We start from the raw sequence: 23,819 nt of genomic DNA on the forward strand, positions 1-23,819 counted from the left end.
AAAAATATGGTGTGTATATGTGGACATATATATACACATACACACAAAACACATACACAATAGAGTGTTATTCAGCTACAAAGAATAAAATCCTGTCATTTGCAGAAAAATGAATGAAACTATAAGATATCGCATTAAGCAAAATAAGCCTGACATAGAAAAGTACTGCATAATTTTGTCAAAGGTGGAAGCTAAAAAAAGTAAAAACAAAGAAAAGGTCCTGTTAGGCATTGGGAGGGAGATCAAAGGGAAGGCAGAGGGGGAGGTGAAAAGGGAGGGTAGACATATCAAAGTACAACATATGCATGTGTAGAAATGCCACAGTGAACCCTTTCACACATTAGCACATAATGAATGTGTGTTACTAACTAAAATTTTTAAAATAAAAAGTTTCAAACCAATAATTTAATAAAATTAAAAAAGCAAAATAAATCTAAAACAAGCAGAATAGAATTAATGAAGCTAAGAGCAGACATCAACAAAATTGAAAACAGGAAAATAAAAAAAAGAAGAAAAAAAATCAACTAAGATCATATCAAACATAAAGCCAACATGAAGAGTCTCCCATGAGTTACAAAGGGTATAAGTTTGAGCATCAATAAAGAAAGGGGCACATCAACTATATTTAAATCCATGACTTAATAATATTTAAAAAAAGAAAGTAAATTGCCAGGCATAATGGTGCATGCACTTCCTCCTCCTCACCCCAGAGCCAGTGGTGATTCCAGCAAGCAGCCATGCCCGATGTGACTGTTGGTGGGCTGGCTGTGCCCTGAGCCTGGCGTCCTTGTGGCTACTGTGGAGGATATGGATGCTGTGAAACCCGATCACCAGCCCCAGTACATGAACATGACAAGCGGCTGGGGCTGGAGGAGGCTGTGGGTGGCAGAAAGGATAACCATCAGTGGTATGTGTGCAATAGGGAGAAATTATGTGAATCACTCAAGGTTATCTGTTCAGAATTACCTTTATCAAGGAACACAGATCTTCTCAAACAACAGCATTGAGAAACTGGGCTGGCTTATAGATCATTCATCTGTTTTCAGCCTGTTCATGTCTAGAACATCTATCAATGGGTTGCTAGGAAGAGGTTCAGTGTTTGTATTCTCATCAGATCAGTTTTAGAGACTGCTTAAAACTAATCCAGACTGGAAAACCCACAGACTTCTTGATTTAGGTATGGGAGAGGGATAAGTCACAAAAATCATGGGCCCTCATTTTGAAGAAATCTGTGCCACAGAACTCTCTGAAACTATGATACAGCTGTTTCAGAAGAAGAAACAGAGTGCTTAGACTCAAAGAATGATAAATACAGGGTTCCTGTAATTTGTCATCGCTGCTTGAATTTGTCAGACTGCAGTGATCAGCCCAACTTTTTTCTGATGAAGTATCTTAGAGCCAACTGAGGCACAGTCATCCTTGACCAGGTCCTGCCCTTTCATCCCTATTCGGAAAACAATGGCAGGTGGGAGAAACCATCAGAAAGTTTGGAAATCAAGGGACAGAATTGGGAAGAACAAGTGAAAGCCTGCCTGAGGTGTTCAGAAAAGCTGGTTTTGTCAATGAAGATTTCACCAGACTTCCATACCTATGCAAAGGTGACATGTATAATGACTACTATGTTTTAAATGATGCTGTCTTTGTACTCAAACCAGTATAGACTTCTGGAGGCCAAAATCTTCAGTTTACCCCAGGATCTGCCCTTCAGAAGAGGGTTCACAATTATGTGATGGGAGGACCTTTGGGGACTGCCATTCTAAATACCACGTAGGAAGTTGAAAAGCCAAAATACTAATTATTTTTTTTGTAGTGTGTAAAAGGAATGTTTTTAAAAACAAAAACCCAACTCTGAATATAGGTCACACTCCAGTTATGATGGAAGATATTTTTTATACTTAATTGCAGTTGGAATTCATTCCCAAACAAAGAAATAGTCATGACTTCATGGAGCCAATAAATGGATTGTTTTTAATAAAATGAAGACTGGCAATAAAGCTATCCATTCAATTCAAAATATTGATTGTAAGGTATAGCCACTGATATTCTTTCACGTTTAGAAACTTTGTTATTCATGAAAATGTTTTTAATCATATTAATAAACTTTTTTTGGAGATGAAAAAAGACTTGAGAGGACATCTCACAAAATAAGATATTCAAATGGCTAAAAAGCACACAAAAGATGCTCAATAACATTATTTTGGTTTGTATGTTGAGAATGATGATGGCACACCTGTAGCAAGGAGGAGTATAGGGAAATTTACAACTCATGATGTGATTTTCTAAGGAAAGCAGGGCAAATTTACTGAATTAGTTCAAACATGGCTTGGAAGAGCTGGGAAGAAAGCAGAATATCTTAGGGTTTTAATGGTGATTTTAGAGTGGAGTTTTAGGGGAGCAGCAGATATAAATGGTTTGAATTTCTTGCTGGTGCCAAAAAGGGAGCACTGGGCTTTCTTTATGGGCTTATCCAGGCATGGTTCAGAATTGGAGGGGGCGCTTAAAAGCTGTCAGCAAACAATAGAAGTGGAGTCAGATGCAGTTTCTTATAAAGTTGTGCATCCATTTATCTTATGGCCAAGCATTCCACTCCTAAATATTTATCAAGTTGAAATAAAACTAGCTTTTACTAAAAGACCTATATACAAATGTTCAGAGCAGCCTTAACTTATTGAATACCAAGTTTTCAATTCTTCAAATATTTCAATGAAATTGACACATGTGTATTAAAATAGATTTAAAATCATAATTTATCTTATATATTAGTATAATTATAATATAATCATGTTCTTAATAACAGCCTCAAACTGGAAACAACCTAAAAGACTATTAAAAGAAAATGCTTAAGCAATTATGGCATAGCCGTGTTAACAGAATTCTACTTAGTAACAAGAAAAACAAATTACAATGAGTAAATCTCAAAAACATTATGCTAAGGTTCAAGAATCAACAGATAACAGTATGCTTTGTTATGTAATTCTAAAAAGACAACCTTAATCTAGAGATCACTGGTTGCTTTGGGGCTGGTGGTGGTATGGGCAGTAGAGACTGATATAAGAGACATAAAAGTGATTTGTGTGGTGATGAAAATGTTTCTTAATTTTAATAATGGTATGTAGGTATATTTATTCAAGCTAACAAAACTACATTGTTAATACCAACATATTCTACTTTTATGAAACATATATCTCAATAAAGTTTATTTACATAGAATATATACTGTCTGATGTATTAGTATGAAGAAAAAAAAAAAAAAATCAGGCAAAACAAATCTGTGGGGATAAATCCATAAGAGATTCCCAGGGGCAAGGGTTGGACTGTTAACTATCAACATATACAGGCAAACTTTCTGAGGCAATAGATATTTTCTTAGCTTGCTTCAGGGGGTATGTATAGGCATATATAAAACTGTCAAATTTCACTCAACTGAACATTAAGTTATATTTCAATTTTTTAAAAGTGTGCTGTTTAACAAAAACAAAAAAAATTTTTCTAATCCCCAAACTAAGTAATACAACTAAAAGTTGGACTTCATTTTCTAATTATGAAGAAAATAAAAGAATTGAAAAAAATCACAAATAACTTATGAAAATGTTAAAAAATAAACACAAAAATTACAACTATAAAATAAACTAACGATCATAGAAGACACTAAAAACCAGAATTATCTAAAATTAACCTCTAAGAACACGTTCTAGATACATATATATGCTCATCTGCCAGAAATGCTTAACCTGAATCTAATCAAGGCTTGAATTCTAACATGCAGTTCACAGGCATTTTAAGAAAGAAAGAACAAGTTAAATGGCACTATAAGAAAACTGATCTAGAATTAGGGCCATTTCCCAAGACAATGGAATGCTTCTCTTCCAAGTCAACTGTCATTATAAAAGGATAGGTGGGCAGTTAGGGTATTGCTCTAGCTCAGGTGTTACCAAAGTTTTTTTTTTCTATGAACAATCAGAGTAAATATTTTAGGCTTAATGGCTATATAGTCCCTGCTGTAACCATTCAACTGCTACTAACAAATACATGTGATTGTGTTCCAATAAAACTTTATTCATGAAGATTGAATTTCATAATATGGCTGTCATAAAATATTATTTGGGAATTTTTTTTAGCCCCCCAAAATATAAAATCCATTCTCAGTATGCAGGTTATCTATTTGGTGGTAGCTGGATTTAGCTATAAGCCAGATTCTGTGAGCACCTGATATAGATTTAAAAGACTAAGGAGACAATAGCAAAATGTTATGCACAAACCTAATCAGAGACTAAGAGGGAAAGAAGCAGACTTAAAAACATTTGGGATTAACTGGGAAAACCTGAACATGGCTTAAATTACATGATAGGTCATTATTATAATTAATTTTCTACATAGATAAGATATTATAGCTATAGAATATCCCCCAGGGTGCCTCAGAGTTCTTGATTTGCTGTGTTTTTAAATGTTTTAGAAAATCATGTACACAAGAACCAAAAGCACACATAGCAAAAATAAATTGATTGCTGAATCTAGGTAGTAGGCACCTGTGTTTATTATACCATTACTTTGACTTTTCTGTTGCTATTTTTATTTGACAAAAACATAAAAATTAAATAAGAATTAATTTAATTAATTTACTTGAACTAAAGGTTGTGAATGTTAAGGCAATTTATAAAATGAAGCAAATTGCCTTATTAGATTTCCAAAGGTATAATAAAGATATTTAATGGAGAAAATAGGAACAGAAGAATAAAGAGGTCAATAAAAAAGAAGAGACTGCCGATAACTGGCCTTAGACATACACATACAGAATTTAAGAACACACCATGAACCCACGTGATTCCCAACAGTAATAGAGAATCATGATCTGCAAATAAAATTTAAGTTGATCCTTATCTGAGTTCCAGTTAAATGTACAAAATGCAACTATAAATCCAATTCTAGGGTCAGTCATACAAGATTTAAGCACTTCAGTAATTGTGCTGTGAGGGCTCTTTCCAAAGATCTGGAATTAATTAGCCTGAGCTATTTTGCTAAATTTCTTCAAGGCAAAGACCTCTGATTAGTGCAAATAGAAGTCCCACCATGACTTTTTGTGTTCAAAGAAATTGTGTCCAACTACAACTTTCAAAGGAGGGACAAATGATACTGCATCTGGCCTCAGAAGACCTCAGGCTGGATGGCAGCCTATACTGATATTGCCATTTTGCATCTTTTTCCTGAAATGTACTGCAAATTTGAAAGCACTAACATTTTGTGTCACATAAGTCTTTTTTAGCAATGGAAAGCTGCTGAACTGTCCCAGTTAGTGCAGTAATACAAAAAGATTTTCTGTTGATAATAACCCATTTTGTCCCACTGTCTCCATGTAGAACACGTATAGAAACTTATATACCTTATTTTATATAATACATAATCATATAATATTATATGTACAGTTACATAATATGATAATATAGCAATATTACACTTATAGTATACATAAGTTGTAGATTATGATTTCCAACCTATTTTAATGAACCTATCAATTTTACTGAAACAGTCACAGAATTCAAAACTTGGGACTTAATGAGTTAATGAAAATAATTTCCCTCCCAAAAGACTAACAGATTTAACTATATAATATTTTGAAATAAATTGATTGTAACATTAAACAAAATTTTAAAATTAACTGACAATAAACAAAATAATTTGAAATAAGTGAAGGGTATTATAAATCAGTAAAAATATAAAGAGTTATACAAAACTGCTTACTTAAGAGTAATTTAAGAAACCAAATTTAACAAAAATTTTTATAGATGCTATTCGGCGCTTAATGAAAGCAGTAGATGTACTGCTCAGACACATAAATAAGAATGACTTTCTAAAAATCAATTTGTAACTGTGATCCATAAAAACAAATCAATTCTAACATTTATGAATCTATCTTACGAAAACAAAACATGAACCAAGAGTTAATTTGAAGATATCCATTGAAGAGTTCTTTTTTTCTTTTTTTAATTTTTTATTGTGGGTTGTTCAAAACATTACAAATTTCTTGACATATCATATTCCACACTTTGATTCAAGTGGGTTATGAACTCCCACCTTCACCCCATACACAGATTGCTGAATCACATCAATTACACATCCATTGATTTACAAAATGCCATACTAGTGTCTGTTGTGCTCCGCTGCCTTTCCCATCCTCCACCCTCCCCCCTCCCCACCTTATGTTTGTTATTTTGAGTCCTTTTACAGATGCATGTAAAATATTTGTGGGTTAAATAATTTGGATTTTAGAGAAGTAGAAAGGAGACAGGAATGTAGATGAAATAAGAAGACCAAGTATTGGTCATTGCTGGCATATGAATTCAGTAGGCATTAATAATATTTTGGTATATGTTTTAAAGTTTGCTTTTAAAAAATATTTTTGAAAAACAAGCTTCAACAGTATGGAGATTCCTTGGAAAGCTGGGAATGGAACCACCATTTGACCCAGCTATTCCCCTTCTTGGTCTATTCCCTAAAGACCTAAAAAGAGCATGCTACAGGGACACTGCTACATCGATGTTCATAGTAGCACAGTTCACAATAGCAAGACTGTGGAACCAACCTAGATGCCCTTCAATAGACGAATGGATAAAAAAAAATGTGGCATTTATACACAATGGAGTATTACTCTGCATTAAAAAATGACAAAATCATAGAATTTACAGGGAAATGGATGGCATTAGAGCAGATTATGCTAAGTGAAGCTAGCCAATCCCTAAAAAACAAATGCCAAATGTCTTCTTTGATATAAGGAGAGTAACTAAGATCAGAGTAGGGACGAAGAGCAGGAGAAGAGTTCTTTATAGTATGAACAAAGTACAAAATTGCTAAATGTCAACAAAATTGACTTGGATTATAGTATCATATTTATATCATAAAAATGAAATCTTTGAAAACATTTAATGGTAAAACTTATTATGTATATTTATAATTAAAGTTTACACACACACACACACACACACACACACACACTTCTATAATTCTTAAATGACTAGATAGAAACATCTCAGAAGGTTAAAAAGTTTTTTTAAGGTTAGTGGAATTCTAGAGTAGCATGGTACTGACAGGTACTTTTTATTCAAAATTTTCCAAATGATCAAAAGACAAATATAAATGTTACATATTTCATACACAAAAATCTACTTTTAATAAAATTGACAGAAAATTCTTCACTTTTCTTTAGGGTCATAACTAACAAACTGATTAACCAAGGGAGAAAAGAAAATCATCATGAAAGGAAAAACCAGTGTATCACCCATAACTTCTGGGAGTGCACCCCAATGCATTCACAACTATTATTTTCAACTTGACTATAATTTAAGACATTAAAAAAAATGTAGCCCTACTTACCATCATCTGCTAATATCTTGGCTGCATCTTTATCCTCTTCCCACTTCCCAGTCACAAAGCAATCTTTAATACTGTTCATTACCTTATATAGAAAAGACAGCACTTAGTTGATGTGTTCTAATCACTCAACAAAACAACTGCTGTTGAGAAACACTAGGCAACAACTTGCTTTTAAATACTTAAAAGTACTTTCATGGATATTCTCATCTAAGTGGGTCTGTAAGATTACTTTTGACATTGACAGTATAACCAAAGAGGTAAAACACAAAGGTTACAACAGTAAACAGCAGAAAGGGTAAGTACTATTATTCTACTGACCTCATAAGCAACTGATATTTACAGTTTTAATTTGCAAAGTGTACTAATGTTTCTAAGGCAATGCAGTGAGAGCATTTTACAAGTTGGTCTTGCTATTTGTTACCACAAAGTTACTTTGTCTAAAAACATAATTCTTATAGAATGGGAGAAAATATTTGCAGACCATGTATCTGATAAATGACTGGTATCCAGAATATATAAACAATTATTTCAATAAACAACCCAATATTAAAAATAGGCCAAAAATATGAACAAGCCAGTCATAGTGATGCACACCTGGAATTGCAGTGGCTTGGGAGACTGAGACAGGATAATCATAAGTGCCAGCCTCCACAACTTAGTAAGGCCCTAAGCAATTTAGAGAAATCTTGTTTCAAAAAATTTCAATAAAAAGGGCACACTGCGGGGTCAAGACTGGGAATGAGGCTCAGTGATTGAAGTGGTTGAGTGCCTCTGGGTTCAATCCCTAGTATCAAAAAAAACAAAACAAAACAAAAAAAAACAAACCCCACCAACAGATTATTTCTTCAAAGTATATACACAAATGGCCAATATGCACTTGAAATAATGTTTGACCTAATTAGCTATCTGGGAAATCAATACAACACCTTTGAAGATGGCTATACTCAAAAACATAGATAATAACAAGCATTGGTGATGATTTGAATAAATCAGAACTCACAAACACTGCTGGTAGGCATGTAAATAGCTCATACACTTTTGAAAGAGAAGTGAATATATGAGAGGAAGAATATTTTTCTATAATCGTATTAATAGTAATGTGATACTATTCTGACATTGTTTTGTGTGCAATAAGGGACAAATCAAATGAATAATGATATGATTTTTAAATTTTAAAAACTTCAGACTCAGCCAGGGGATAATTCTCCAGTGGACAATGGATATAGACATAAGATGCAATCCTAAAACGAACTGAAAATCTTTGTATGAATTCTAGCTCTAGCCACTGGGATGACCTTGAAACAATGACCAACTCACAGTAATAAGCTTTTTTATGATGAGATTGTTATGTTAAAATACCATTTTCTACTAAAATAAATTACCACTTATGGTTGATTCCACATCTGGCATCAGAAATGAACAAAATACTAGACCCATCAGAAAGCAAAGAGGCCAACTAAGAAAACTAAGAGCATGTTAAATATAAAGCCAATATTAAGAGTCTTCCATGGGTCACAAAGAGTATAAGTATGAACATCAATAAAGAATGAAGCACATCAACTATATTTAAATTCATGACTTAATAATATTAAAAAATAAATAAATAAAAGTTGCCAGGCCCAGTAGTGCATGCCTGTAATCCCAATGACTCAGGAGGCTTACAAAGGAGGACCACAAGTTCAAGGTCAGCTTTAGCCTCAAAATAAAAAATAAAAAAGGTTGAGATGAGCTCAGTGGTAAAATGCCCCTGAGTTCAATTCCCATTAACCCCTCCCACACACACAAAAAAAGAAAAAAATTACCTTTGGAGAATCACTCTAAAAATTGATCAACAACAAAACAACAAAAAAAGCAAGCATTTTAAAAACAGGTAACCCAATAGTAGGTAAGGGTCAGTCTTTCTTTATATAATTATTCCAGCTAGTAAAGAGAAATAACTGAATCTCCATATCACAGCCTTAAGTAATTAATGGTCCTAGGCACTACACTGCTAACATCAAGGAGAAAAAGCCAGCCAGACTTTGCTTTCTAATGAAAAAAATGTTACCACATAGGAAATGGGGCACCAAAAAATAAAAACTTAAATTCTGTCAAATTTATAGACTATTTTGTCTTTAAGGTAGCTATAACCATGTAGCTATTTAAACTCATCTAATTAGTTTATTTAGTCTTCATTAAATTTAATCTTTTACTTAATTAAAAAGGCTGGAGATGTAGCTCAATAGTGTAACACTTGCCTAGCATGCATGAGGCTCTGGGTTCAATCCCCAGCACTGCAAAAGAAGAAGAAAAAAAAAGGACTGAACACAAAAATGTAATTCTTCTACATTCTTCTACTCAGTAGCCACATTTAAAGTGCTGGATAGCCACAAGTAGACACACTGGACAGTCATGCACAGAGCATTTCAATCATGACAGAAAGTTCTTAATGATATGATTTATCGAAAACCCAGAGGAGGAGAGCCTGATTAAGTGCACAGAGGGATGCAATAAATACAATCCACAAAATCCAGAATGAGAAATTCTGTATATCAACACATGGCTTCTTCAACAAATAAAATGTAAGGAAAATAAGTCATGGAAGGCAGAAGGATTACAGATTGAGATTTAAATGACAGATAAAAACAACGCTAAAAACCAAGTGAAACTAAACTATGTTTAGTGATGCAAACTTTGAGAATGAAATTGGAAAGAAAAGGAAAAATTGTGAGTCTGGATGTGGTTCCCTCCACAAAAGGAAGGAGAATACAACAGGGGTAGTCACACTGGAGAGCAGCAAAACTTGATTTCTTGACCCAAGTGGTGGCCACAGGAGTATTCACCTTCTAAGAATTCACTGTTAAACAATATTTTTACATGCTTTTTTCAATCTCTATTAAGTTTTACCAATAAAATTGGTTAAACAAAATTTCATTCAGTGATATATAATACAGTAATATGAGGTGACATTTAAGCAAATCAAACCTAAATCCTATCAAATTTCTAGATGCTTTGCCTATAACTGTAACGATGTTGACTATTTAAACTAAATTAAGTTTAAATTTTTACTTAATTAAAGGTATGATCATCAGTAAAGATAACCGGTACAATAGAATGGAAGCAAACCAACTCTTTGTAAGTCCATGACTTCTTAACATTAAATTTTTAAAATAATCACCTTTGGAGAATCATTCTAAAAACTGATTTAAAAAAATAAAAAAACAACAACAATCAAACTGAATGATAGGAAGCCAGCCTTGGGAAGATCTAAAAAACATTCCAAAAAAGAGAGAATAAGGTGGGGGCCAGGGGGAATCTGAGATTAAGCCTTGGTAAGTTTGAGAACCAAATAAATTCCAGTATAATTCCAGCCCTGTCATACATAGTCTCCTTCCTTTTGTGGAAGAAACCACATCCAGACTTGTGATTATTTCCTTTTCTTCATAATTTCATCCTCAAAGTTTGCAACAGTAAACACTGCAGTATAGCTTCACTTCGTTTTTAGTGCTGTTTTTATCTGTCATTTGAATCTCTCAATCTGCAATTCTCCCTCATCCCATCTCCTTCCTTACATTTTATTTGTTGAAGACACCAAGTAACTGATATGTAGAATTTCACAGATTCTGGATTGCACTGCTTCCCTGTGTGCACTCAATCAGGCTGTCTTCTCTGGGTTTCCTATAAATTGGTATAGAAGAATACTATCAGGTGAACTGGGGGAAGAACATTCATCAGTTTCACAGAGCAAAAACCATAAATGTAAACTTAGAACACTAAGTATATCCTCATAACACACAAAATATTTCAAATGTATAAAAATTTGTATACAATGCTTCAAAGAAAGAGTAATGTTACTATTCACACTGTAAGTTGAACATTTTCTTTTTCTCTATGACAAACGTTAACTAAATTCAGAACTTATGTAATCACTCAGAATGTATAAAATATCCACTATAATATTTTTAAAAATGACCTGTTTTAACTCATAAAAGTAAGACGCCAACAACAGATAAGCAATACTAAAATCAGATAATGCTCTTCTAGGACAAATTCCTGATTCTTTCATTATAATTTGTTTTGTTTTACTAGTTGTATGTGTGTGTGTGTGTGTGTGTGTGTGTGTGGTGTTAGAAATCAAACCAGGGCCTCACAGATGCTAGGCAAGTGATCTGCCACCCAGCTATACCTTAAGTAATCCTAATTCCTTCCTAAATTAAATGTAATTACTCAGCCTTACCTCCTCTAAATCCCAATCATGGGGTGCCTCCACAAGAAATTTGGAACAGTCCAAAGAATCAGCCTTATGTTTACACCCTCTGTCAGGCTGGCTGACACGAAACAACCCTCCAAGCTCTTCTCGGGTATCTTCATCTTCATTATCCTGTGTTACTAAAGACAGCACCAAGAGGAAAAGCTAAGAACAAACACTTCACCTCTAGAGGACTCAGAATCTTCAACCAGTTAGGACACACATCTCAGAAATCAGGGAACTGGGAATCCCTGTTTGTGGTAGGTATGGTGATGGCCCTGAGTCAATCAGCTACCAAGAGCAGGACAGTCACAAATGAAGAAAAGCCCAGGAAACCACCACACTCCATATTTGGAGGACTCTTCTCTCCTACAACGCAGGAGCAAATAGACCATTGAGGAGTGAGAATACTAGGGGTTGGGGAAAAGAAGGAAATTAAAGGCGAGCTTTAAATTATTATGGAAGAGTTTTGGGGAGGAATGTTGAGTTTCTGGTCACTAAAAGTCCTTAAAGAAAATCTAAATCAAACTCAGTAAACACCAACTCTCCAATTCAATACTCCAAGCCCAATGTCCAATCATGTAGCAACAGGGAAGCACAATGTAAATCTCACCATTTTATATTTGTTTCTGCATTATTTTTTCCAAAAATAACATACAAGTTTAACAAAACACAATCAGAGAAGAAGGGCAAAAGGAAGAACAGAATGCATTACATAAGATTCTCAGTCTAAGGAAAAAAAAATTTACTGGCAGAAATATTTACCTGGCATTATATTCTACACAAAACTTCTCATGAAGCACTTTATAAAATGATAAAATGGACTGTATCCCCAATATAATTTTTATGGCAAACATATCAATCTATTTTGTATGACCAGTTTGTGGTCTTCATGAGGTAATTATTAAAAATATCTGCCAAATATAAAATGTGACAGCCAAGAATTATGGACCAATTACCTTATACTCACTTCAGAAATAATCTAAGAAAATAAAACATTGTAGCTCTGAATCACAGTTCTTTACCTGTCCCATAAATAAGTTTTCGAAGGTTTGGAGTTGCTTGTTGCTGCCTTAGAAAGGCCTCCGCTGCCTTCCTGGAAAGGTCTTCCTTCCACTTTAGGGCACCTAAAAGGTCAATGTCAATATCCAGTTACATCTGTATACTTGTCCTTGCTGCTTCAAGTTCACAACTCATTCATTCTAAAACCCATAACATCTGAACAGTTAACAAAATCTCCAAACAGTATTATTATTCTACTGACAGCAACAATTTTAAGTACCAAGTCTCAAAAAGCAATTAAATTTAAGCATATTTGAAGTTATCATGGAACAGTTATTTACCTGAAGTTTCAATGGAATAGTTACTTTCTTCCTTGTAATCATCATCCTCTTTAAGTAAATCTTCAATATCACTGGTCTCATCAATTATGTTCTCAGACTCCAGTTTCTGCCCACTGCCCACTTGCAAAGGTTTTGCAAGCTTTTCCCTAATAGCCCCTCCATTTTCTGGGTCTTCCTCCTCTGAACTGAGTAAGGAGCTTTCTTCAGATACATCTTCAGAAGGAAATGCCTCTTCAGCTGTGCAATGACCAGAATCAGAAGTGGTGAGGGCTGCTTTTTTAATTGGTGAAGACTTCTCTAGAGTCAAATGGTCATTGCAATGAGTATCTGGCAATAGTCTTGCTTCACCACCTTCTCCAACAGCCTTCGATTCTAAAACATCCCTCTCTTCTTCTGCAGAAGAGTCTTCTTCACTGCTTTCATCAGCTTCCTCTGCTTCCCCTTCTTCCCCTGAGCTCCTCTCGAGGTCATCATCACTATCAGCAAATGCTGGCAAATCCACCTCACTGTCTTCCTCCTGCTCAAGTTTCTGCCGTTTGATACCCTTAATAGTCATATACTTAGTCATTTCAATATCATCTTTCTCCTCTTCTGTTTCACTATCACTAGAGCCATTTTCTGACCTGTCACTTTCAGACATTTCATCATCTTCATCATCACTATCTCCAGACTCATCTTCCTTATCTCCAAAAACAGCTTTGCGACGCACTCGACCAGTCTTCACATCCATTTGCTTTTCTTCTTTTGGCATCCACAGCCTATAATTACCAAGTAAATACAAAATAACAATTTGGACAGTAATTGACTAATCTAGAAATGATAAGAAAGCCAATAAAAATACAAATAAATATAAAATGTTAAGGAAAAGTTTAAGATGACACAGCATAGGAAAAAATGATTTGATAAACATTGGAATAGCTAATGAACAAACTCATGAACAGTTTTCTAACAACACACTTATAAAGAACTTACGGAAGGAAAAAAGAGATAACCTTTTTAAACCTGTATGTGTATATATATACATACATACATATATATATACATACACACACACACACAATATAATATGTAATTATACGTACAAACTAAATTTTATTAAATTATCACACACACACACACACACACACATATATATATGTATTTATTTATTTAAATTTTTAGAAAATGCGTTCAAACAGAAGTTAATATTTAGTAGATCTTTTGAAAGACTGATAAATTTCTAAGCGAGATATAGATGCTCTTTAAGGAAATAGCTGACTCCAGGTCCAAGGAGAACAAAATTAGCCTAGTTCATCTTTTTGTATCAGAAAGCAAGACACGCTCAAAGACTAATGGGGATGTGCCAAAAGGACAGCAGAGATAGACTGAATGCTCTTGTGATCTAATCTATTAATAACATAGGCATTGGAAAGAATAATGACAGCAATAAAACAGTAGCACATGAAATAAAAACAAAAGTTCATTAATCAACAGTGACAGTGAAATAATAAAGTAAGAAGTAAAAGCTTTTTGTTAAAAGAATGTCAGCAAATACATGTAAAAGAATGACAGATTAAGAAAATTGCCATTTTCAAGTGACCTATGCTGTAACTGGTACAGAATCATTAACATGCTAAAACCACAGAATAAAATAAAAACTATATGAAGCTATTTAATGTAGTACTACATATAAAACTATGAATAAACACCAATTTAAATCACACCATAAGTAAGTCAAAATACACCAATAGTAACAAAACGATGACTATACCAAGACTATATAAACAAGGAAATATTTGGGATTTAGAAATAAAAATTTACATGTATTATAACTATATGCTAAAAAACAGCACCCATACAAACATGGATGACAAAAATAATACACAAAAATGAAAACAATTAATTACAACAGATTATAATAACAATGATGTTTTAGTGAACTTTTTTTTAACCACGATTTATTTATTTTTTTTTAGTCATACATGACAGCAGAATGTATTTTGACATATAATACATACATGGAATGTACATACATCAATCATAGTCTATTCTATTCTGCTGCCCTTCCTATCCCACCTACTCCTCCCCTCCTCTCCCATCCTTTCTCTATCCAATCTAATGTGACACACTTTTTTTTTCTTTTTCTCATCACAACATCATATATGTATTCTGTGTAACAATGAGGTTCTCCTTCCATCTTCCATGCAACTCCCCTTCTCCCTCTTTTTCCCTCCCATCTCTCTTCCCTATTTAGTGGTAGTCTTCTCATGCTCTTCCTCCCTGTCCCATTTTGAGTCACCCCCCTTATATCAGAGAAGATATTCGGCATTTGTTTTTTAGGGATTGGCTAACTTCACTTAGCATAATCCGCTCTAATGCCATCCATTTGCCTGCAAATGCCATGATCTTGTTATTTTTCAGTGCTGAGTAATAGTCCATTGTGTATAAATGCCACATTTTTTTAATCCATTCATCTATTGAAGGGCATCTAGGTTGGTTCCACATTCTAACTATTGTGAATTGTGCTGCTATAAATATTGATGTGGCTGTGTCCCTGTAGTATGCTCTTTTTAGGTCTTTTGGGTATAGTCCGAGAAGGGGAATAGCTGGGTCAAATGGTGGTTCCATTCCCAGCTTTCCAAGGAATCTCCATACTGCTTTCCAAATTGGCTTAGTGAACACTTTTTAATCTGTCAGGTATTAATAGATGCTAAATAGTTATACACACTAGAACAAATAATATACTAGATAATCTCAATCATTTTCAGATTAATTAAAGGCATAAATCAATACAACAAAACCAATGTTTAGCAAATACCCACTATGTTTGAAGGTATATAAATTCCTTACCGGGTCTAAAGAATAATTCAAATGAGCCATAACATTAGGGGACCTCATTTACAAAGATACAATGCAATGTAAGCAAAACATTCAGAGACAAAATGTGTGGCTCTGAATAGCACATGAATAAGCTCCCTGATTCTGCTCTAGAATTTTAGTCACCAAAAGAAAGCTAAGTGAACTCAGGTCTCTAAAAGAAACTAAAAGAAAACTACAGAAAAGATTTTGTGGTATTTCATGAGTATTCTGATTCTTTCTGTTGAAAATAAATCCTGAATTTCATTTTGAGAAAATACTTCCATGTGATGTCTTGTACCTGAAAAACACACACATATACAAAGCAAACCAAAATAACCTGGACTGAATCTCACCAAAACAAAAACTGTGTTATGATGGCAGAACGATGGGTAATATGATTGTTATAATTAAAACTAGAAAAAGTAGGCTTACCCTTGTTTATCTATTTCCTCTGACCCCAGAGGTTCAGAATCAGAAAAAAGTGTCACTCTGCTTAAAGCCATCTTGGCATCAATAGTGGAATGTGCGGTGATAAGACTTTGAACCAATTCACTGGTGGGTCCTGCCTCCTCCTGTCAAAGATAACACTTGAAATTAATTCCCACCTTCATTAAAATTTTCTAAGTTCATAGAGTATATCATCTAAATAGTTACCGTAGGTCCCAGTGCTTCTGAAGCACTGTTCTTTATTTGCCGGGGGTGGGGGGATGGGGGGGACACCAGAAGTTTAACTCAGGGTCACTCAACCACTGAGCCACATCCCCAGTACTATTATTTGTATTTTATTTAGAGACAGGGTCTCACTGAGTTTAGTACCTTGCTTTTTGCTAAGGCTGGCTTAGAACTTGCAATCCTCCTGTCTTAGCCTCCCAAGTCGCTGGGATTACAGGTGTGTGCCACCATGCCTGGCTGAAAAGCACTATCTTAACTCAATAAAAATCCCATTTCCAAACTAAAAATAAAATCTCAAAAAACAGAACCAGATCATTCTGAATGAGAAAAACACCAAAAAGAGAGGAAAAACACACTTGTTTGTACAGAGGTGCCACACTGGCCCATAGGAAGTTAGGATTCTTCCTTTCTGCTTGGTAAACTGAAACTGCCTGATGTTCTTCTACATATATAAAATATGCATTTGGACCTTTATTACAAGTGTGGATAAGGAGAAGAAGCTTCAACAAATAAAAACAAAATACATTAATTACTATCATAAAAAAAGCAGCTCAGAAAGAATGAAAGAGTTCAGAGTAAAGACTCCTCTTACCGATGCTTGAAAACCATGGCTGCCACCAAGGTCAACATAGACAGCATCTTTGTCATACAGCACACCCCCAACTCCAGAAAGAGGTGCATAAACCAGCTTCTCCTTTTCATTTAAACAGCGCTTCTTCTGCTGTTCAGGAAGAGCACAGGGATCTGGGAGGAAACTGACATCACTCACAGCAAAATCTCCTACACCTAGAAGACAGAACCCAGGAAGTGACTTCAGCTGACTAGAAATCAACCAGTATTAACTTAAAGTAAAAATGTCCCACAGACTGGGGCTAGGGATGTGGCTCAGTGGTAGAATGCTTCCCCAGCATGCATGTGGCCCTAGGTTCGAGCCCCAGAACCATTTAAAAAAAAAAAAAGTCCCATAGTCTAAAGGCTTAGGATTCTGTAAAGAGCATTATTCAATAGTAGAACTGTACCTTTCTAGTTAGATGACACCAGCATCCACTAACACATTTGCTAGTTGATGCATACCCAGGTTATGGCAAAGTAGCTCAGAATTGTTTGGACATTTTTCAATTTTCATGAGAAATGAAGTCATCTCAAGAGTTCTACAAGAAAGAGGATACCTGGCATGTGAACTTGGCTTTTATTTTTCAAGTGTGCTCCTCGTAAATAACCATAAAGAGACACCTTTCGGTCACATTTGATATTTGTTCGGATATCTTCAGGGTTTGTCAAATCTTCCATCCTAGAAAAATAAAACTAAGCACTATTACAGTTTTGTTTTACTAACCTTTTTAGCTTTAAATTTTACATGGACTGGGGGAAAAAGTTTACATTTATTTTTACCTGTCTGCCAAGATATAAGGATGAGAAGTTTGCCATGTGAGAGGCCTAAACTTCATAACTGTAATAAAACGGCCCAGATTGTGAATCTCTTGGTTCTGGTATTCTCCATGTACCATTCCAGAAAGATAGAACAGTTTCGCACCCTAAATATTAAAAAAAATATATATGAAAATTAAATTTCAGTTAAATTCTGGTCAATATGGTGCCAAAATAAAGGCCCTAAATAAGACAAAATCCTGAGAAGGGAGACCACTGGCAATCCAGTATCCTCATGCTTGCAGAGCCTGCCTGGGCTTCTTCAGGACTTGTTGTATAAGGGATACGTAGGAAGAGACTGCTCTCCAGTCAAGTAGTGGCATCTATCTGGGCATGGCAAAAAGAGGACAATGAGACTCACAGGCAGAAAAAAGATTCTGACTGAAGAGTCACAGAAGGAAGACAAAAGTTGCAGTTCCTGGTCCTTCATTAGGGAAAACTTCTACTGTGCTTTAAATTATGACCCCATAAATAAGACAGACACTACCTGTTATGGCAGATAACAGAGACAAATGAAATATGATAAGGGGCCCAGATTAAAGATTCTCTGAAGGGAAATAGTCCAGGGACTGAGAACAGATGCATAAAGGATACTCAGGAAGCCAAGCCTATAAAGATGTTTATTAATGTCCCTTCGTTATATTTTAAAAGGATTAATTCAAATAATTTCTCTTCCTACCGGGTAGACTTCTGTCCAGAATCTGTGTTTTAATCGCTTCTTTGTCTTCTTCAGTTGCTTATTATGCTTGAAGGAGTCTAAGTGGGTAAGAACTCCCATAATTTTAGGAAAGCCATGTACTTGACAGATGTTCAGAAACTCAAATGTTTCCATTTCAAACCCAAAGCTGGCATCTATAAGCATGAGAACCTAAAAACAGAATATAAAATTTCTCAAAGCAGGGGTAAGCAAAACATAGCCCACAGGCCAAATTCAGTCCATCACCTGTTGATGTAACTAAAGTGCCACTGGAACATAGCCACGTTAATTCATCTACATACCATCTACAGTTGCTTTTGCACTGCAACTGCAGAGTTAAATAGCAGCCATAGCAATTGTATGAAATACGTATTCCTTAGCCCTTTGCAGGAAAATGTGATTTCTGCACTAGACTCAACTCAGTGGCCCTTAGGAAGCACTCTGACAGTGAAAGCACCCTCTGACTGGATATACCTGTCAGGACGTAAATTTACATCTCAAAAATCCAAATATATGAGAAAGAACTCAGAAAAAGCTGGGCCAAATTTGGCCCTTTTATAAAAATCCTGACTTCAAGAAATGAAGTTTTTTGTAAGGAAGCCAAACACTTGTCTTTAACATCCAAAAAGTGGGCAAAGTGATAACAGCTTCAATTGTCTCATGCGGGGGGGGGGGGTTGATATCAACGTTTTTTTTTTTTTTTGGCTAGGAAGTATGAAACAGAAAAGTTCTATCTTGCATGTTAACTGGTATCATTCAATTACTCAGAAATCATTTTTTTCAATTGATAAACTGACTCTATTTTATTCTCATCTTTTTGTAGCTAACTAAAAATATCAAAAAACACAAACAGGTAAGGAGGTGTAGCTCAATGGTATGGGATGTGCCTAACATTCACAAGGCTTATCTTTGTGTGCACAAATCACACAAAGGCAGGTTACTAAGTGTTGTGAGCAGGCACACAGCCACTGCACACACCAGACTAGAGTCTGCAAGAAGAGTTCTCCAATGACAATGGAACAAGGCAAAGATGGGTAGGATGGCTATCAAATATTAGAATATCCTGACACCCATTTGACCCCACAGTGTACCAAAAGACAAGTAGCTGGTTGTAAAATCAGGAAGACAAGGTAGCAAACAGTCACTCAGCTGCCATCTGCGTGAACTAAGTCTGTATTACACCCCCAATATCCACATATGCATGTTCATACACAAATCCATGTATTATGTAGGCCTTTTCCACATGACTTAGGAAACTTTCTGACAACCCAGAGTGGAATAATCAACATAAGTCCCAGGTTAAATTATGGTACATCCATAGAAGGAATACTACATTAAAAAGAATAAGGTTGAGCTATAAAAGTTACTGATTATACACATCCACATACATTATGTGAAGAAGCAAAGCACAGAGTAATTTATATAATAAACTACCATTTTTGTTTATAAATGGTTACACATGTGTTTAAATGTATCTGGAAAGATACTCTTCTGAGGTAAACTAAGATACCAGGGACAGAGCCAAGAAAGAGAAAATATGAATGTTTGAATCCTACAGTATACTTTTGAATATTTTACCAAATGTGTGATCCTTTTAAAAAAATCTTAACAAGATTTACACAAAAGCCTTCTTTTTTAATAGGCATGTTTAATTAGGAAAGTACTAATTCAATCATTTCAAAACACAAGGTTTAGTAAATTTATACTACTTTGTGTTGATAATAAATATTTATTTTTACTATTGGTAGCATTACATGTTCAAAATGGGGATGCTATTTAATTTTCTGAAATTAAAATGGCCTGGTTTTAAAAATCTGTGTTACTTGTATTTAATATTATTTTAGGAGTGTTCCTAGGGGAAAGGACAAAATCTGTATCTTTGTCAATAAACAATTCTCCAGAAAGAGCTGAATTTGGGGGGGGAAAAAAGAAAGTAACAGTCATGTCATCCTATCATGCTAGTTTATAAGACAGTCAACAGAGTATCATAAATAGTGAACATTATCACTTTCCAGATACAATTGAAGATGGTTTTCCACATTCTTATTATTAAATGTCTAGTTTTTCCATTAATAAATTATGACCGCTTCATTAGGGCAATCCATGTACTTATGTTACCATAATCACTAAGAACAAAGGTCTAACACTAACACTAAGAACAAAGGTACACACACACATACACACTTATATTTACACTAATGAACTTTTATTGGCTATGTTCATTAAAAGTTTCCCCCATTCTGTGGTTTGCTTTTAGATCTTAAAATGCATTTAATCAAGTGCATACCATTTTTATCATAACAATTATTAGCAATAATTACAATTATTAGTAATAATTAGAATAACAATTATTAATTCAATCACATTTACTGATTTAATAATCACAAAATATTCTCCCTTTCAACATGGGATAAATAGCTTATGACATTTTTTGTAAATCTTCATCAGAAACCCAGGCTACCCCTATTAACTTACCAGATCGGCTACTTTGGCCAGATCAATCATCATGTTAATGTCACACCCACATTCAATAATGGTGAGTCTGCGTTTTTTACCTATAAGCAAAAAAATGAACATATTACTTTTAAAAAATCCTGAAAAGGTAATTAATTAGTTCACTAATTATAATGCTTTAACTGTATCCATTAATATAACAAGTACATTTATAAGAATATGCTAGAAGTTCATTTTTATGTGAGAAAACTGGCAAAATAAAATACATCCCACCTTGATTTGTCATGTTCTCTCTTTAATTTTAAAATAATACCAAGTTTACCCAGATAAATGAAAATGTTCAAATAGGTAAAATTGTGACTGGACAGAGTTCATGATAACTATGATCCTGTTGTTTAGCCAATTACTCTAACTTGATCACTACAGTTAAAACATCCTCAAATCTAATGCAACAGAAAAATCCATGGAACAATGATTATTTTCCAGTTAAAAGGCCTGACTAGGGCTGGGGTTGTTGTGGCTCAGCAGTAGAACTGCTTGCCTAGCACATGCGAAGCCCTGAGTTTGATCCTCAGCACCACATGAAAATAAATAAATAAAATAAAGGTATTGTGTCCAACTACAACTAAAAAATAAATATTAAAAAACAAAAGGCCTAACTATATTATTGTTGCAAGACACTTCAGATTCTACCATTGCTATTTTATTTTCCACTTGGAAAATTCACTATCACTCCAACGTATCAAAGGGAAAAAAGAAAATGTCTTTCACTTCCACAAGAATGAATTTTAAGAGGGAAAGTGGGTGTGCATGTGCACAGTGGTACTTACTACCTGTTAAAAAAAAAATGCCCATGGTTACCTGACCAGCCTACATAAGCCTGCTAAGCCTTTCCAAGGAACACTTGGCAAACCTAACAGAGCAATCAGGTAAGGTGTACACATATATCATTATCTCTAGGAACCTATCCTTTTCTGAAGCTACAATCAAATCAGCACAAAAGAAAGAATACAATGTGACAATATTACTTTAACAATTTCTACTCAAGAAAACAAAAAGATATGTATGTCACTCAGGTGACAACCCCTGCTATGTGGCAGCAAAACCTACCTGACACAATCGTTACAGGGCCTCTGATTTCAGTCAACTTTTGCCTGGTAAAATTCCGAATGAGGCACTGTATCAAAGTGCTCTTTCCAACTTTTGGAGGTCCCATCACCACTACCACTATTGGTGGGGGCTCTAGTGGAGTTCGATCAACCACTGGAATGTGATGCTTTTTGATCTTTAAATCCTGAGTCCTATTTGTAAAAATAAATTAATTCACTTTCAAAATAATAAAGGTTAGAACTTTGTTAAGTACAGATTTTATAGAGAGAACAGAAAAAATACATGGATACAATTAACTTGTTGTTAACTTATTAACTTCTCACCCCAAGCAAAGTAACTGCTTTCAGTAAAGATGTAACAGGATGACTTCAAAAGTAAAGTGAGTTGAGGGGCTGAGATTGTAACTCGGTGATAAAGTGTGTGAGGCACTAGGTTCAATTCTCAGCACCACATAAAGATCCATCGACAGACAACTAAAAAATTTTTAAAAAAGTAAAGTGAGTTGAAAATTAAATACATCTTAAATCTGATCGTTTTAAGAGTTAAATTTAATAGTTTAAAAGAAAACAAAAGATAAACACTGAGGCAGTGTGTCATAACAAATAAAAGCAGAGGTTTTGGAGATCAATTTGACTGTTGTATTTACTGGTTATGTGATGGAGGAGGTAAAACCTGTTTTCTTATTCATTAAGGACAAAAATAATTCTTAATCTGTTAAGGCTGTTGATAGATTTGATTAAATAATGTTTTAAAAACACTGGTGGGCATTCAATAAGGATTCCCTAAATAAAGCTACTTTAGTATTAATGTTACAATTTTAGAATTATGTAAAAATTTTTTAGGGGGAAATGCACATAACATCACAGATTGTTAAAACTTAGGGAAAAAAAATTATAAATTAAATTCTGTAAATTCTTTTTTCTTGGGCAAAAATAACCACAGTGGGCAGATGCTGGGGGCAAGGCTGCTTCTATGGGAAAGGCTTCTCATGTTTTAGTAAGACATGGCATGCAGGTGTCTTTCAAAGCTCAGAAAGCCAAATATTGTCTCCCACCACCTAAGAAAGAATAGAAGAACCACCAGAATTCAGAGAAACATACCTGTGAAAGGATCTAGCCATCCGCACAGCAGATTGAACTGCAAAAGCTTTGGGGTTTCTCTTCCGGGCATCATCTTCATCTCCAAGTTGAAGATCCTGCAGATGCCGTTTCTTTTTCTTCTCAGCTTTGGGCCCACTGTGTTTCTTTCTGTGTTTCTTCTGATCCTTCGACTCCATAGTGGCTATTTATCAACTCACAAATAACTATACAGAATGGGATGCAAAGGTGGGGGAAGTATTTTACAATGAAGGCAAGGAGGTGGGCAGGGGTGTGCCTGTACAGTTAATTCCACTTATTTCTTTATGAAAAGATGATGCATTTATTCAACCAACAGGTGCAGAAACTACTTAATACCACCCTCTATTTCACTTCTCTCGGTTACGCCATAAATCACAACAGTTATCTCTGCTAAGGATACCGTTTATGTTTGTTAAATTTTATTCATCTTAAGTGTCCTGTCAATATCAGAGGTGTCCACTCCTGTATAAAGATGGGTTGGGAATATAGCTCAGTTGGTAGAGTGCCTGGGTTCAATCCCCAGCACCACAAAAAAAAAAAAAAAAAAAAAAAAAAAAAAAAATTCT

General features: G+C 34.7%; 1 protein-coding gene and 1 pseudogene across 2 annotated transcripts in view; one reads left to right on the forward strand and one right to left on the reverse strand.

Moving 5' to 3' along the window:
• Bms1 (BMS1 ribosome biogenesis factor) overlaps positions 1–23,819 on the reverse strand; it is a 52,998-nt gene that overhangs the window by 27,643 nt on the left and 1,536 nt on the right. For both annotated transcript variants that reach the window (XM_015498938.2, XM_015498937.2), the window contains exons 2-13: positions 23,236–23,438; positions 22,136–22,326; positions 21,047–21,126; positions 18,554–18,742; positions 17,839–17,981; positions 17,616–17,737; positions 17,039–17,232; positions 16,207–16,346; positions 12,937–13,694; positions 12,619–12,720; positions 11,582–11,733; positions 7,366–7,447 (exon numbers count right to left, since the gene is read on the reverse strand). In XM_015498938.2, coding sequence (XP_015354424.1) covers positions 7,366–7,447; positions 11,582–11,733; positions 12,619–12,720; positions 12,937–13,694; positions 16,207–16,346; positions 17,039–17,232; positions 17,616–17,737; positions 17,839–17,981; positions 18,554–18,742; positions 21,047–21,126; positions 22,136–22,326; positions 23,236–23,411 — 2,329 coding nt within the window. In that variant the 5' untranslated portion in view covers positions 23,412–23,438. The remainder of the gene's footprint in view (positions 1–7,365; positions 7,448–11,581; positions 11,734–12,618; positions 12,721–12,936; positions 13,695–16,206; positions 16,347–17,038; positions 17,233–17,615; positions 17,738–17,838; positions 17,982–18,553; positions 18,743–21,046; positions 21,127–22,135; positions 22,327–23,235; positions 23,439–23,819) is intronic.
• On the forward strand, positions 745–1,660 carry LOC107153399 (annotated as a pseudogene).

The sequence above is a fragment of the Marmota marmota genome, unplaced genomic scaffold (assembly GCF_001458135.2).
Source record: "Marmota marmota marmota unplaced genomic scaffold, marMar, whole genome shotgun sequence".
NCBI lineage: Eukaryota > Metazoa > Chordata > Mammalia > Rodentia > Sciuridae > Marmota > Marmota marmota.